Raw genomic sequence first — 18,344 nt, 5'->3', positions numbered from 1 at the left:
TAGGTTAATTTCATCTGGCAATAATGGTCCCTTCACATGGAAATAGACGGACTTTCATTTGACGGACATATATAATTGGGGGACATGAGGCCAATAATTGTAGAACATAGGTATACTGCACTAGTCGTGATTCAAGTAGCTAACTGCCCTTGTCTTTCCTTAACTATAAACATAAGTGGTTGATACTAATTCTCCAATTAATGCAGTGACAATCTGACAAAACATGGATTTAGAAAAATCTCGATATTGTGCTAGCTTGATTTATCTCACTTACTATGCTCGATTAATTTAGTTTTCTTGTACCTTATAATGTTAATGAGAGAAGTTTAAACTACTCAAACAATAGATGAAGAAATAATTTTTTTTCACTTATTGTGCAATAATAAGTGCTGGAAGATGGGCTAAGAGTATGAAAGTTTCATTAATTGAAACTATTCACCACCTCCTATAAAAAAAAGTGTTTATTTAGAAGTATGGGTAGAACTACTTCTACTTTTTGATGTTTTACACCCATAATTTTGAAAGAAAAAAAAATTTCATTTACCAAACACAATTTTAGCCCACTATTAAAAAATGTTGCTTTTAGAAAAATTTAAGCAATTCCAAACGAGCTTTAACTGAATTCTAGGGATGAGAGCAATGAGAGAAACTCTAGTTTAAAGGATTTGCCCTAGACAAACGAGCAACCAAAATTTGGCTTGCAAAGACAACTATATAAGCAAGGGTACTTTAGGCATTTCCTATCCTTTGCTTATCATTCAATCTTTTATATATTTCTTTCTATTAATGAAAGGGTGGTATTATCTAGACTTGACCTCCCTAGGATAAATTGGATGCCCCAATTCCATATTTTACATCCAATTGATGAAATTCTATCATTTGAGCATATTTTCATTAAAGTCCACCATTTAAACATTATAGCAAACGATGATCCGACCATTGACCGACGATTGACTTTTTGTCAACATGTCTCGATTTCTCTTGGTTTGTTGTAGGAGGAGCGTATGAGAATCTTTTATTATATGAAATATCAAAAGAATTCTAAATGTGGACTTGTAATTTGTCTTAGGCGACGATAGTACGTGAAATCTTGATTATAGTGCTAGGGTACGTTAGCGCGGACTACATGTGAGTTACTTTAATATATGTGATATAGTTATTACCCTGAAAACCTCATGTGCTAGTATACTTTGTGGATACAGCATGGATTTCTAAACTATATTTTACGATAAATAATTGTTTTTATAAAGTTTGCCATCGATCTACTTTATGAAATGCTATGTGACTTGCCTATTTGAAATGTTTATGATTGTGTTTTAAAATATATATTTGAAATGTTTGAGAAACATGAGGCCTAGTAGAAGATGGTTACCCTAGTCTCACAAGTTAGGTGACACCGAATATGCACCATGTAACAGTGGTACATGGATGATCCTGCTTGGTTAATCTGCGATAGTGGACCATACTACTTATGAATTGTGCTTGGTTAATTCGCGATGGGTGATCCTTCTATCTTAGGTATGGCCATACATAATTCGGGGTGATCACTGCTTAATAATTTCGTGGGAGTGATTCTGCTTGGTTAATCCGCAATAAGGGGCACTACCTATTTGGTTACTTTCTCAAGGGTGGCTTTGATTGGTTAATCCGCTATGCGGGACCATTTCATGTTTGGTTACTTATGTAGGCTTCTGCCAAACTGCGGCCCTAGTTTTTAGTGTATTTATGAATGATAGTTTTTTAGAATCTTTGTGGTTTGAATTAGAAAAGCCATTAGATGTATGGGTAACTTATTCGGAGTTTTCAATGACTTAACTATGATTTCATAAGTATGAATTTATATTTGAGGTTTATAAACCGTGATCAATGGTCAATTTTTATTGATTATCACATACATTGTATTATTGTCACTCACATGAGCTTCGCAGCTTATCCGGGTTCTTGTTTGCCCTGTGCACCATTCCCATGATGTAGGCACTGATTGTATAGGTGACTGGTCTGAGTAGATTTCAAAGAGTAGGTAGGAAGGGTATCAGTGCAGAGATCAAAGACTTGGAGCGTTTAGGTTACCCATTTATCCTCCCTTGTACTATTCTTTTTGGGACTCTCTTTTGTGCAACATGGGCTTGTCTTGGCCTAACGAGGGTTGTGTTTTTTTAGTGTACAGACTTGTATATATTTTGTAGGGGTGAACCCACTATCATATTTATTTTGGGATATTAGTTACAGTATTTCATTCCTTATCTTATGTCAGATTTAACATCCTATACATCCCCGTGTCACTTGTCGATCCTTGACGTATGTCGGGATCAGGATATGACAACTTTTTGTGGTATCATAGTCTAGGTTTAGATTTCCATACCTTAACCTTAGAGTGAGGAAGCCGTGGATAGGTTGGGTAGTGGACCTTCATTTGATAGCCATTTATAATTGGGGGCCATAAGGCCAACAATTGTAGAACAAAGGTATACTGCACCAGTAGCAAGTCGTTGGATATTTAATTTGTGGGTTAAGAGGAATTTTATTATGCCAAGCCCATTGTGAGGTTTAGCTCACTTGCCTACTTCATTAGTGTAGATAATATTGTTTGTTAAAAAAAAATCATCCGGTTTGAGTGTATTTTTATTTTTTGATATATATTTAATTTAGACTTTCTTATCTCAAACATGAATCAAGATGAATCCTTCTTAACCATTAGCTGATGACAACAATCAATTGCAATGTGACATCACCCAGGTTACGCATCTGGCAATAATGGTCCCTTCACGTGGAGATAGACGAACTTTCATTTGACGGACATTTATAATTGGAGGGCCATGAGGCCAATAATTGTAGAACAGAGGTATACTGCACTAGTAGCAAGTTGTTGGATATTTAATTTGTGGGTTAAGAGGAATTTTATTATGCCAATTTCATTATGAAGTTTACCTCACTTTTCTACTTCATTAGTGTAGATAATATTGTTTGTTAAAAAATAAAAAATAATTTTTCATCCCATTTGAGTATATTTTTATTTTTCCATATATATTTAATTTAGACTTTCTTATCTCAAACATGAATCAAGATGAATCCTTCTTAACCATTGGCTGATGACAACAATTAATAATAGTGTGACATCACCTAGGTTACGTCATCTGGCAATAGTGGTCCCTTCACTTGGAGATAGACGAACTTTCATTTGACGGCGGACATATATAATTGGGGGACATGCGGGCCTGAGGCCAATAATTGTAAAACATAGGTATACTGCACTAGTAGCAAGTTGCTGGATATTTTATTAGGAAAACTAATAAAAATGGTTTAAATACTTTGATTTTAACGATAAGGATAAAATAAAGGGTAAAGTGAATAGTATCATGATTGACTTTTTAGTGTAAAAATGTGGTTTTTCGTTGAAGTTAACAGTATCAGGAGCTTTTCGTTAAAGTTCCCTATTTTATTTGTGGGTTGAGGTTTAGGGTACGACAATTTGAAATGTTTCACGGTGCATCGAAACCTTTTGTTCCCACATTTAGTGCGCAATATGGATATGTAAATAAATCTTTTACATACGATGAAATTCAAATTTAATTCATTGTTCAACAATATTATTCACTCCTAAGGAGAAATTTTTCATTGTGATCGGAATACGGGTGGTACACCACGTGTTTTTATATAATTGGTGAGAAATTTTATTTTTTAAGTTATGAACTTTTTAACACACATTTTCCACCATTTGTATAGTAACAAGTGATGTACTACTTCGTATTCCAATCACACTGAAAAATCGCCAAACACAAGAAAAGATAGAAAGGATACTCAAGTATGTCTGGAAACTAACTCTAGAAAGTGTATTCCTTCTTAGAGCAACTCCAACGGGGGAGGTTCCTCGGGGGCCAAGCCTTCAAACAGGACCAAATTACTGGGGGGATAGGGTCCAGCGTTGGGTAGCCCGAGTGACAGGCGAGGCCCGAAGAGCAGGCGCCCGAGAGCGCAAGGCTGTGTCAGGCACGTGCATTTCACGCACGCGTGGGCGCGCGTCTTCCGACATAAAAACAGGGATGGGGCCCGCGACGCCTGTTTTGAAATGTTACCGTTGGGGAAGCCTCGTGGCTTCCCCATGTCCCTTCGATTGCAACAGCCTTATTTTATGGACCGTTGGATTTCCAACAGTAAAAAACATTTAAAAATCTCATTTAATTTCATCCGTTTGATCTAAGATCAACAATCCACGTTATTAGGCTTTGTAAATTAAAAAAAAACAGTTAAAAATTCTGAAATGTTATCGTTGTGCCACGTGGCACAATCTGAAGTGTTGGAATTCAATTTTTTTTTAAATCCAACGGCAGAGATTAATTAGGTGAATAAAAAATTTTAAAAAATGTAAAAAATTCTTTAAAATAAGAAAAAAAATTATGAAAAATTATAAAAAAAAATTTGATTTTAATTTTCTATAAATACATTCTCATTATCTTCTACCTTACACCACAATTTCATATTTTCTCAACTACTTTCAACCACATTCCTACCTTACACGTGGCGCAACAAGAACGATTAAAAATCTTATTCGAAATTACAAATAAAATTATTATGTATTATTTTATAAATAAAAATAATAATATTTTATTGCCAATTGTCAGGGCTATTCAGTGCAGGGGTGGAGAGGCAAAAGGCAATTGCCACGGCAATTACTGTTTACTGGATGGATTAAATAGTGAATAGCCTGGGGGGAGGGCTCCTACATTGGAATTGCTCTTAGATCTCAAAAAGCTTCCAATCAAAACATGCAAGAGAAGAGACAAACAAAATTCTAATGAAAGTTAAAATAAGAGGTCTTTCCATAACTGCCTAGTGACCTAGTGTGCCTTTCTATTCCAATTTCCAATTACCATTGATACATGGAAAACCTAAAATCTTCAAGAAACCTAAAAATACATAAATTGAAAAGACAAACAAAAAGGAAAATGCAGTTTTGTATACAAGTAGATTTCGTTTTATGTATTTGTGAGGAGCGCATTTAGTCAGATTGAATAATTTCTTCTATCTACCCTTATATTTTTTTTCCATGGCTATAAACCTAGGGGTAATACGAGGAAAATTAAATTTTTAACCAAATATTCTAAAAAAAATGATGTAGTTGTTGATAATTGGATTATTACTTAAGTGTTGATTAACGTGTTTATTTCGATTTTGGTGATACATCATTTAGTTTGCAAATTTGGTTTAAAAATTTAGTCTCCCTAATATTACCCAAACTTATTTGGTGAAGAAAAGTAATGCATGAGTGCAATGGCGAAGTCAGAAATAGTCGGGAAAGGAGCGAAATTTAAAACAGTAAAAGGTCCCAGACAAATATAGGCAACCAAATACTTTTAGATAGTAGACAATATTAATGTTGTTCTTAATGTATCAATATAAACAAATTACAATTGTTGCCTACAAGTTTTCATGTCATGAAAACATCGCATAATAGACTCTTTTTTTTTTTGGGAACTTTAACGAAAAGCTCCCGGTACTGTTCACTTTAACGAAAAACCACATTTTTTACACTAAAAAGTCAATCCTGGTACTATTCACTTTACCCTTTATTTTGTCCTTATCGTTAAAACTCAAACTTTTCAAGACCTTTTCATTAGTTTTCCTTTTTTTTTTACATGCAAGAGGCCTTTTTTGAATCACGGACGCTACATGATACTTTACTGTCGAATCGAATAAATCGAATGATACTTTACCTGAAATTAATGTGGTGATTCATATAGCTACCTACCCTTACTGTGAATCGATTAGTACCCACCCTTATCTTTCCTTGAATGATAGCTTGGTTGAGACCTTGTAAGACTCTTTACTTGTTTTTGCCACATTAACGCAAGAGACTTTACTTTCTCGCATGTCTTTAGTACTATTAGTAGCTTGTTTTTGCAAAACGTGTCTAAAGGGCCATATTAAATTAATGTCTTGATTCATATAGCTACCTACTTTTATCTTTCCTTGACTATTAACAAAAGTGGTTGATACTAATTCTTCAATTAATGTAGTGAGTTTGACAGAACGTGGATTTGGAAGAGTCTCGATATTATACTATCTAGATTTATCTTTCTTATTGTGCTCGATTAATTTAGTATTCTCATAACTGATAATGTTAATTAGATAAACGTTTAAAACACTTCGATTATACAAGAAAAAAAAATTCTAACTTATGGTGAAATAATAATTGCACAGAGAGGAGCTTACTACCCTCTAAGGATGAGAGCGATGAGAGCAAATCCAGTCAACAGGATTTGCCCTAGACAATGTTTGTGGTGCAATGAACGAGCAACCTCACTTTAGGCATTTCCTATCATCCGCCTCTATTGTTCATATCATTTATATTTTCCTTTCTATTTCAGCATGCAAATAATGAAATGGTTTTGGTATCCACACTTTTTTTTTTACGTCTACACTCTTCTAAAAAAATTTTATTCAAAATTAAATATAAATAGTTCCTAACGAAAACTAACCATACGATATACGATAAACTGTTAATATATGATCATAGAAGATCCGGAAAGGATCCTCATCCCTCAAGTTGTGCACAAATTGTTGGAATGTGACAATATTCTTAGTAGTCACATTTCCGTGAAGCTTTTTGCGTGGCTGGAAGATCACACGTGTTGGAAGGTTTATGGTCTAGGGTTTTAGCATTCTATAAACATCAACAAAGTTGTCATCTGGCACGTGAAGATAGACAAACTTTCAAATAAAGCACATATACAATTGGTGGCTATGACCTATGAGGCCAATAATTATGAAACAGATGCATACTACATCGATTGCAAGTTGATGGGTATTTAATTTGTTGGTTAAGGCTTAAATACGAAAGTTGAAATGTTTCAAAAGGGAGAAAGAATGCTTCAATGTGCATAGAATTTTGTTACTTAGTACTACGGTCTAATGACTTTTGGTTTGATTCCCCTAATACCTTAATGTAAATACACTCGTTTGTTAAAAAAAAAGACTGTTGGGCCTATCCAAGGCCCAACACACTAATATTTGTCTAAAAATTTAGTAGGTATTCAATTTGCGCAGCAAATAAACAGTGCATGGTTGAAAATTCAAAAATACTTTATGACGTGGTGATTATGAGTGGCAAAAATCCTCTTTCACACAGAGGAAGTAGTGTTCAGTCGAGTTGTACAGAAAAAAGTACTTTTTCAGTCCCAATTTCATAGTTTTGATAGGATAAAGTATCGCCATCTATCCTCTATTGAAACGTGTACATGTATGCGCACACAATGGTAATTTTATTATCAATGCAACGCATAGAAAGGTAATTTCATTCACAATGTGAATTCAACAAGATTTGAAATTTAGTGATACAGCTTCAAACAACACCACCACAACCAAACCTTTCAAGCTTTCTTGTACGGACAATGTGCCGACTTCAAGCTCATGAACATAAACTAAAACTTAGAACAACCCGAATACGAATAGCATAACAACTCATACGAATTTAGCTCATAACTCCCATTTTCCTTCGGAATTTCGATCACTCACTGCCAATTTCCTCAAGTGTAATTCTTACTTATATGTGCATAACAAAGTTAACTCATTCGATGGCCTCATTAAGGTCGCGGAAGAAGTAAGGCATATTCAATCAACCTTCTCCCTTAGTAAGTACTCCCCACAACGAATCCAAGTCATGGAACCCACACCAGACCAGGACCCATGTTTAAAGGACCTTGTTCCACTCTCCAAGCCAGGCCCAAGCTCCCAAAAGTACTGTAAAAACCCTCCTATGTTATAAATATGTCAAAGTTAGAGAGATAACCTTTTTAGTAAATGATGGAGCAAAGCAGGTGTAAAATGTCACACTGAAATTATAGCACTGGGGGATGACAAATAAAAGATGGAGAAAGAGATTTCTTTCTTTCTATATATTCTCTCTGTATGTACATCGATGGCAGTAGGAGTGCTCTATTTATAGAGCAACTCCAAACAAATGTCTTCTTACACTTTGAAAATTTACAGCATACCCTTTGAAATATATGATCTCTTGCATCCAAAGTCAATTTCCATTTGCATGGGTATTGAAAGTCTGTGTGTGTGGGCATTCATAACAATGCCAACATTGTCAAAATTGCCAATGTTTTCAACACTCCCCCTTGGATGCCCAAATATCAACATTAGTTGCCTCTTTAAAACCTTGCTTGGAAAAACCCAGTGGGAAAAAACCATAGCGAAGGGAAAAGAGTACAACTTTACCTGGATTATTGATATAGTGTTAAGTATGCTTATGTTGCCTCGTTAAAACCTTGATAGGAAAAACCCAATGGGAAAAATCCTACTCGAGGAAAAACAGAGTATAACATGCATGTATCATGGAAGCTCCCCCTGATATAAATCTCCCCCTGATTTCGCATTCTCCAAATTTAGTTGTTTGGTAAGTCGACGTAATCCGATACTTTGCACTAACTTCTGAAACGTGCATTTTGGTAGAGATTTGGTGAACAAATCTGTCAGATTTTCATTAGAACGAATTTGTCTAACTTCAATAACTTTAGCCTTTTAAAGCTCATGTGCACTGAAAAACTTTGGAAATATGTGTTTAGTTTTATCGCCCTTGATGAATCCTTCATTCATTTGGGCAACATAGACTGCATTATCTTCATGAATGACAGTTTGAGTGTCTGTCTTTGAAGTTAGACCACATGAATTCCTGATATGATGGATCATTGATCTTAACCAAGAACATTCATGACTTGTTTCATGTAAAGCAAATATTTCTGAATGATTTGAAGATGTAGCAACTAATGTTTGCTTTGTTAAGCGCCATGAGATTGTTGTATCTTCATTCTTGAACACATATCCAGTTTGTGAGCGGGCTTTATGCGGATAAGAGAGGAAACCAGCATCTGCATATCCAACAAGGACCTGGTCATTTGCGGAGTTCTTTGAGTAGAAGAGACACATGTCTATTGTCCCACGAAGGTATCGCAATACATTTTTGACACCCTTTCAATGACAGATTGTTGGAGCAGAGCTATACCTGGCTAACAAGTTGACTGAAAAAAGCTATATCTGGTCTAGTACATTGTGCTAAATACAACAAAGCACCTACTGCACTCAGATATGGTACTTCTGGACAAATAACAATTTCATCATCTTCTTTTGGGCGGAATAGATATTTCTTAACGTCCAAAGAACGAACGACTATTGGCGTGCTTAGTGTATAAGCTTTGTCCATACCAAATTGCTTCAGAATTTTTTCAATGTAAGCTGATTGGTGGACCAAAATTCCACTAGCATAATGCTCCATCTGCAGGCCGAGACAAAATTTTGTTTTTCCAAGGTCTTTCATTTCAAATTCACATTTCAGATATTCAGCAGTTTTATTGAGCTCTTCAGGAGTTCCAACTAGGTTCATATCATCAATGTATACTGCCACTATAGCAAATCTAGAATTGGATTTCTTAATGAACACACAAGGGCAAATGAAATTGTTGATGTATCATTCTTTGATCAAATACTCACTGAGACGATTATACCACATTCGTCTAGATTGTTTCAGCCCATACAATGATCGCCTTAATTTGATCGAGAGCATACCTCATGGTTTGTTAGTTGTTATAGGCGACTTAAGTCCTTCTGGGACCTTCATGTATATGTCAGTATCTAATTTTCCATATAGATACGCAGTGATGACATCCATAAGTTGCATGTCAAGCTTTTCTGAAACCGCTAAACTTATTAAGTAACGGAACGTAATTGCGTCAATTACAGGAGAGTATGTCTCCTCATACTCAATTCTAGGTCTTTACGAAAAACCTTGAGCAACAAGTCATGCTTTATATCTTGCAATCTCGTTTTTCTCATTGCGTTTCCTTGTGAATACCCATTTGTAACCCTCGGGGTTTACATCAGGCGGGGTTTGGACTACTGGTCTAAAAACACTTCGCCTTTCCAAGGAATTTAATTCTGCCTAGATTGCATCTTTCCACTTAGGCCAATCTTGTCTCTGTTTGCACTCATCAACAGAGCGGGGCTCAAGATCATCACTTAATATGATTTCAGTGGTTACTGCGAATGCGAACATATTGTCGATGATTATTTCATTCTGATCCCACAATTCATTAGTACATGCATAATTTATGGAGATTTCTTTGCTCTCATGTACTGTTGTCTCTTCAGGGACATGTGGAAGGAGAATACTCTAAGATATGATTCGAGAGTCTTTGGCCAAAGCATATGAATATGACTTAGGAAGTTTGTTCCAAATCTTATTCAATAGAATCATATGGAGAAGTATCACATTGGATAGTAGACATGAAACAAACTATCACTTAAACAATGTGATTAAGAGTATTGTATTAGAGAATGAGCGTATTGCATTGTAGTTATAACTGGATAGGTTCTTCAACCAATTCTACTTAGCTTGAGTAACCATGACATGCTGCTAGGTGTCACTCATGGTTTGTGGAAGCCCTAATAATTAGCAAACACTAATTTTAAGGGAGAATTGAAATGTGGTTTCAATTCAAAATCGATCGTTAAGAGTAATAATCGCCCACTAACTCGCTAAATGGAACCTAATGGATCGTACACCGAGTAAAGATGAAAGTGAAGAAATTAAATGAAATGGATATGCAATTAAATGGTTTAATGGAAGAATGGTCAAAGTTAATTAATTAGTTAATTAATTATACGAAATGTTCGTATTGGGCTTTTAAGTTGGTTTTGGGCTTCGGGGCCCAAAAGCATTTTGGTCCACAAGGCCCATTATGTTTAAGTTGTATGACAACTAAAACAAAATGGGCAATTAGCCCAATAACATCAACATGGCCGGCCATAGGGTGAGTGGATGCAAACTTGGATTAATTACAAGTTTGCCACTCACATGTGATGAAGTATAAATTCAACTTTATAGCTTTATTTTCATTTAGGGTTTTCTTGATGAAAAGAGGTGAAACATTTTCTCTCTTTTTCTCTATAGAGGCCGGCCACTTAGAGAGGATTTAGCTAGCAATCTTTTCTTCTCTAAGTCATCCATTTCATCTTCACACCTCATCCTTGGTGTGGAGACTTAGAGACACCAAACCTTTGGTGTTTTTGGAGATCCTTTCCTTACATCCTCAAGGAGAAAATGAGCACAAAAAGGGAAGGAAATCACAAGGATGATCCAAGGAACTAGGAGGTGACTTGAAGGCCCTCCACTTGGGTGAATCCCTTGTGTAAACAAGGATGAGCTTCAAGGGTAATAAATCTCTAAATCTTACCTTCTCTTTAATGTTGTTAAAGAGTCTTATGGTTCACCATTCACTAGGCTTTAAAAGTCATGGGTTTTATGAATTGTTTTTTAATGCATGCCTACTTTAATGTGTTAATAGTTTGCATATGTATTCAAATATTCTCACTTATTCTTAGCTAGGACAAAAATGTTCCTTCAGAAACATCTAAGTGGGTTGTGTTCAACTATCCTGATAAGTCACACACTTGATCAGGTATATCCATTGGTTTAGCCTGGTCGAGAAAATTGGTCTCGACACCCTTCTTCTTGAGGGATGCTTGATACAAATCCACCAGATGTTTTGGGGTACGACAAGTATACGCCCAATGCCCAATGCCACCACACCTATGGCAGGCTCCTTCAGAGTTCCTGGGAGCATTGTTCATGTGAGCTTTGCCTTTGTGGCAATTCACATTTTTAAAGCTTGGGCCTGAATTATGCCTTGGAACCTGGTTGTGAAACTGACTACCATGGTTCTTGCCTTTCCTGTTCCACCGACCTAACTTGTGGCCACATCCTCGTTTATGATTATCGCCACCAGAGGATGTGGCGTTCACTTCGAGGGAAGCAGCATTCACTTCTGGGAAGGGTGCAAATCCAGTAGGTCCAGAATTATGATTTTTCATCAGGAGCTCATTGTTCTGTTCAGCTACCAGGAGCATAGATATCAGCTGGTTGTATTCAGTAAAGCCTCGTGCTCTATACTGCTGCTGCAGGAGCACGTTAAAGGCATGAAATGTGCTAAAAGTCTTTTCCAGCAAATTTTCCTCAGTAATAGTATCCACACAGAGCTTCAACTGAGAGGTAATTCTGAACAACGCAGAATTGTATTCTGCCACTGACTTGATATCCTGGATCCTTAGGTGAGTCCATTCATAGCGAGCTCTTTGAAGAATCATCGTTGTCTGGTGATTGTATATGCTTCTCAATGCATTCTAAAGAGTTAACGGATCTTCAACCGTTAAGTACTCGCTCTTTAGTGTCTCATCAAGATGGCGACGAATAAAAATCATAGCTTTCGCCCGCTCTTGAGAGGATGAGCTACTCTCTTCCCTGATGGTATCTCCAAGATTCCCTGCTTCCAGATGGATCTTGGTATCCAGTACCCAGGTAAGGTAATTCTTCCCGGTAATGTCCAGGGCAGCATAATCAAGCTTCGCCAAGTTTGCCATTCTCTTTTCTGAAAAAAAATGAAATGTGTAAGAACTTGCAATAATATGTATTCCTGGAGGAATATAGTATTAGAACTTCTGGTTCTTACAAATTTTTCATTTTTGATCTTCAAGCCAAAATGATAAGCACTCGAAATTTCTGGCTCGAGATTTTCAAGGTGAATGAGGAGGGCGATTGTACCGCACCATTCTTATTGAAATAATGGAACATAGAATGGGCGATTATTCGGCACAACTCAAGTAGCAAGAAAATTTAAATACACATAGCAGTGTGGGTGATTATACCGCACCACCTAAAATTGCAATGAAATTAAACAGCAGGCAAATTAAATATGCAGGGTAGGGTGTGCGATTATACCGCTCCACCTAAAATTGCAGTAAAATTAAATCTCCAGTCCAAGATAGGCGATGATACCGCACCATCTTGGTTCGCAGTAAGATTAAATTTGCAGTTCAAGATGGGCGATTGTACCGCACCATCTTGGATTGCAGTAAAATCAACATAAATAAATACTGGGTTAGTAATCAATATCTATACCAAACAAGAAATCAAAGATGTATGTAACCCCTAGGTTGAGAACTAGAAGCAGGCATGGAGCAAACAGTTCGTCGCGAGGGTATACCACGCAGTTGAGGCAGAGGAAGAAGATGAATAGTAAAAACCTTAGAGGAAACATTTTTTCTTTCGGCGAAGAGAAATGATTTTCATTCGGTGAAGAGGAATGAGAAATAGTTATATTTAGAGACTCGTGCTGATAACGTGTTATAAATATGTCAAAGTTAGAGAAATAACCTTTTTAGTAAATGATGGAGCAAAGTAGGTGTAAAATGTCACACTGAAATTATAGCACTAGGGGATGACAAATAAAAGATGGAGGAAGAGATTTCTTTCTTTCTGTATATTCTCTCTGTATGTACATCGATGGTAGTAGGAGTGCTCTATTTATAGAGAAACTCCATACGAATGTCTTCTTACACTTTGAAAATTTACAGCATACCCTTTGAAATATATGATCTCCTCCATCCAAAGTCAATTTCCATTTGCATGAGTATTGAAAGTCTGTGTGTGTGGGCATTCATAACAATGCCAACATTGTCAAAATTGCCCATGTTTTCAACAACCCCCAATTTTAAATTGTAATTTCACCTTATCCCTAAAAGTTTTTTAAATGTGCATGCAAATTGGTCCCTTATCCTAATCCAATTCGAACCCTCCCTTTAGATTCTCCTCCTCCCTCAAGCTGCCACGTGGCAGCCCACTAACCCTTACCTTATCTTTTCTCTCCCCGATTCACTCTCTTCTCACTCTCGAATATCTCTCTCACGGAACTCTCTCTCTTTCATCCCGATTGCATCCCAACCCTTAAACCCACACACAACGGAGCACCCCGGCGACGCCACCACATCCAACGTGGTAGCACTCTCCCTCTCCCTCGTCTCTGTGAAGAAACGGGACACCCAGAGGCCACCCAAAGCTCATCCGGCGAACCCGTGAGCTTCAAGCCAGATTCTGGCCACCTCCGACCATCCCACGATGAATCAAAGGTGAGAAACCACTTCCCCTCACCTTGCACTTCATTTTCATACCTAGATTGCAACCTAGAATGGTAGTTCGGCGTTGACCGGAGCACGGGAGGCTTCAACCTCCTTCCCCGGCGAGAATGGGTAACTAAGGCCTTTGGGCCTAAACCAAAAGCCCAAGCATTAAGGCAGCCCAAACCCAAACCCTTGTCCTTTAGGTATTTGGGCCATTTGGTAACTCTTTAGGTCTTCGGGCCATTTGGTAACCCGGGCCTTGGCCCGTTAAGCCCAAGCCCATTTAATTAATTTTCATTTTATTTATGTATTTATTTTCTAAAACCCAAAAGCACTTGGGCCGGCCCTTAAGCCCAAAACCCAAAACCATTTTCCCTTGGGCTGGGCCATTCAGCCCAGGCCTGTTGAACCCAAACCAGTGAGAGATAGGCCTATGGCCCATCCAAATTGGGCCTCCGACCTGGTAGCCTAAAACCTGAACTCTATTGGACCCAAACCTTTGGGCCATGGATCCAGTCTACTAACCCTAGGCCCAAGCCCGAGCCCATTCCTTTAAACCCGGGTCTAGTTACCAACCCAGCCCAGATCCGGTTGGAATATTCCTAGAACATTCTCTGGAATATTCCCGTGTTAACTTTTTGTTGACTTTTTCGAAATTTACCTGGGACTCTTCTCAGGGTAATTCGACGTCTTGAATCCGCTTTTGACGTCCGTTTTTCCAAATTCAATCATTTGAATATAGTTTTATTAATTGGACCCTTTATGTGCTTAGGTGCAATTATTTGAGGCATTTCCGTCTTCGCTAGTTTGCGCGGCTTTTCGATGGCGAAGTATCTATGAGTGGACTCCTTTTAAAATGCATATTTTAATAGTAGAAATGCATACATGAGAAGCATGATTTAATCATTACGTTTTATGAAACGTTTATGAGATATTATGATTATTGAAAATATTTTGAATTACCATATTTTATATCGAACTCATGTTCTTGAAGAATATTTAATGGATAATGATATAATATTTAGAACATGTTTTTACACACTTCTTTATAGTATAGATGATGGATAACTTTATACTATGAAGATGTTTTTGAGATATATATATCTATGTTTAGAAAGATTATGTTCAATGTTTTTGTGTGTATCTAATGGTCACTATTCCGTCAAGGGTGAGAATTTGGTGTTGGCTGCGGGTCGGGAGAAATAATCCTTGGCTTCGAGCCCAAGGACATGGAGTTGGCATTGGGTTGGGAGAAAATAATCTCTTGCTTTGGGTCGAGAGAAGATGAAAAGCGAGAGGTTCATCTTTTCTCCAAATTAAAAATTTCCAAATTACATTGCACTAGCATATATCCAGACACTTGCAGTGAGATGATATATTCTTAAACTATGATGAGTCTATATTATATTAGCTACAGAAACCGTGCACTATAGTCAATAACATTGATTTAAGTTTTGTTTGACAGGGAATATAGTTTGTGTTAATTTTACATATATAAAATAAATGGGTAAACGGTTATCTATTTATCACCGCGGTTAATACTCATAACCACTCATTTAAATTTCACGGGTAAACGGTAATACCCATAATTGTTTATTTATCGAAACAGTTATCCATAACCGTAATCGTGAAATTTAAATGGATGGATAAACGTGATTACCCATAACCGATGAGTATTTGTCTACCCTTAAGTGAGGTTAATGTGGTCGAAATCCAATTAACCGGAAGTCGGGCGCAATAAAGGAATGTAGGTGGGCGTTGGATCGTGTTCGGTGGGAGAATATGGCTTTTTAACCCTTCATTCTTATTCATATTCTTTCATGGCGTACAAATTTTTTTTCGTTATGTAAAGATATTTTCATAATATGGAGAACGTACAGTGTTACATTTGTACCTTTTTTTTTCTTTTCAAATGTTTACATTTGTACCTGACCAAGTAATTCCAAGCAAAGTCAAATAATATAATATGGCATGGTAAGCAACAATATTAAGCAAATCCCACTTGAAATTCAAAGGAAATAGATACATTATTAAATATTAAGTCCACTAAGCACCAATACAAAATCGATATTAAAATGGATGGCATTGCAAATTTGCAATGGAATGGGAGCATACCGTCCAATTATGGGTCTTCCTTAATCTTCTTGAAACAGCATGAATGCAATATGCAACATCCGCCCACGTCGAATTGCCGATGTAGCAACACCTTCGGATCAAAGTTCAACCACCCATTTGATAAAACAAACGGATCTAAAAAATATGAAAATTTAGAAATTGTTGCCGCCGTCATTCTTCTGCATTAAACGAAAGAACAAACACAAACCCATTAATTCAAACACTACAAAACCCAAAGCATAGAGAGAGTGGGAGGGATAGAGAATATCAGAAGAAACACAAACTCATTAATTCAAACACTACAAAACCCAAAGCATAGAGAGAGGGAGGGATCGAGAAAATCAGAAATGAAGAAAAAAAAAGTGTACTAAACTGATATCACTATTAAACAGACTGCAATATGTTATATAGCAATTGCCTGAGACAAAAGTGCCTGAGACAAAAGAATATTTGTTACAATTAATAAAAAAAGTAATAATTCCATGGCACTTTAATGATAATGGTCTTAGATGATTCCTTTTTGAATCATCTACCCCGACTTTTTCAAGCAAAAAAACACTTCAATATACACTCTTTCAAAAACCGACAGTGAGAATTTCAATGATATTCTATTGCTCTTTTAAGCATGTCATCAACAAAAGATTCTATTTTGAATGGACAAGGATTGTCTGCCTCCCACTTCCGGTGTTCTTCCGTGCCCTCCTGTTTTGTGTGGTCACGGTTAAGTCACGTTATCATTTTATATTATTTTTTTATAGAGATAATAAGACAAAAATAAATAGTAATATAAATGTTGACGTGGCTTAACCGTGACCACATAAAATAGAGGGGCACGGGAGGTCACCGGAAGTGGGAGGGCAGACAATCCTTGTCCATTTTGAATTCCACTTGTGGAATATAATAACTATTCTCTAACTTTGTCGAGGGATGACTTAAAATGTCTCATCCTGGCCCAGGCCCCATCACATCCCGGGCTTGATTATACTGTAACACGATATTATTCGTTTTTTGCTCCGACCACGTCCTTACGGTTTTGTTTCTGGGAATTCACACGAGAACTTCCCAGTGGGTCACCCATCATGGGATTGTTCCCGCGTGAACTCGTTTAACTTTGGAGTTCCGATGGAACCCGAAGCCAATGAGCTCTCAAAAGATCTCGTGCTAGGTAGATATGAGAATATACATATAAGGCTTACAGGATCCACTCCCTGAACGATGTGAGATGTTACATAAAAAGTTTATCTTTCCAAACATAGAGCAAAGGTTGCTAACATCTTTTTGGAAAAACCTGGTTTGCTTCATTAGCACAGTCTTTTTGTTAGTATCTGTCTAACGGTAAAAAAAATTAAAAAAATGTACGACTCAACAAGTTTATTGAAGGTCTTGCAACAAAAATCTTACCTTTGACCTCAACTTTTTGCAGCCAAAAATACTTTAATTCACACTCTTGCAAAAAAAAAATAATGGAATTTTTTATTATATTTTATAGCTATGGTAAGCATGCCATCAACATATAATTCTTTTTTAATTGAACTCGTTTAATATAATAGTCGTCATCCAATTTGGCCAAAGGATGACCTAAAAAATTTATCTTTTCAAATTAAATGCAAATGTTTCTGAGAAACTTGGTTCTCTTTATAATTCACCAGCACCGCCTTTTTGTTAGCATGTGCCAAATAGTCAAAAAATTGTATTTGTGAATCAACTAGTTTAACGACGGTCTTGCAACAAAAATCCTATCTTTTACCTCACTTTTTGCAGCAAAAAAAAATCTCAATTATGCTCTTTCAGAAACTGGCGGTGATATTTTTCATGATAGTCTTTTGTTGTTTCAATCATGACATCAACTAAGGTTTTTTTTTTTTCGCATTCAATATCACGTTTATCTTCAAATTTGAGAAAAATGAAAGTCATATATGTTGTCTTTTCATGGAGGAATTTAGGTTAATATAAATATTTTTTTTAATAATCATCTCATACTTGTCATTTTTGCATTTTCAATTTTGAAAAAATTAACTAAGATTAGATGAAAGGCCACATGACAGATGATGAGTTGTATGGTGAGCATACATCATAATTGTTTTGGTGTTAAAAAGTGCATTCGTTGTTTATATCTACAATGTTTTTGTAATAAAATTAAATTCAAAATTTCCACCAAAAAAATAATTCAAAATCAAACAACCCATTTTTACTTGTATAAAAGTGAATGTTACATATCTCTTTCAAATACGCCTATAGCCTTTTTTTAATTACATTACATACTTTTGTTTTAAATTAGA

General features: G+C 36.4%; 1 protein-coding gene across 1 annotated transcript; it reads right to left on the bottom strand.

Annotated features, from left to right (window-relative positions):
* Positions 1 to 11,427: 11,427 nt before the first annotated feature.
* LOC139191655 (uncharacterized) lies at positions 11,428 to 12,141 on the bottom strand. The gene has a single exon (XM_070812642.1). The coding sequence runs from the start codon at positions 12,139 to 12,141 to the stop codon at positions 11,428 to 11,430; it is 714 nt and encodes a 237-aa protein (XP_070668743.1).
* Between the last annotated feature and the right edge of the window lie 6,203 nt (positions 12,142 to 18,344).

Source organism: Malus domestica, chromosome 15 (assembly GCF_042453785.1).
Source record: "Malus domestica chromosome 15, GDT2T_hap1".
NCBI lineage: Eukaryota > Viridiplantae > Streptophyta > Magnoliopsida > Rosales > Rosaceae > Malus > Malus domestica.
Note: the sequence above shows the minus strand (reverse complement) of the source record. Positions and strands in the feature narration are given on the sequence as shown.

Excerpts from the sequence above, each read along its gene's own strand:
- LOC139191655 (XM_070812642.1), bottom strand. The coding sequence starts at position 12,141 with ATGATTCTTCAAAGAGCTCGCTATGAATGGACTCACCTAAGGATCCAG.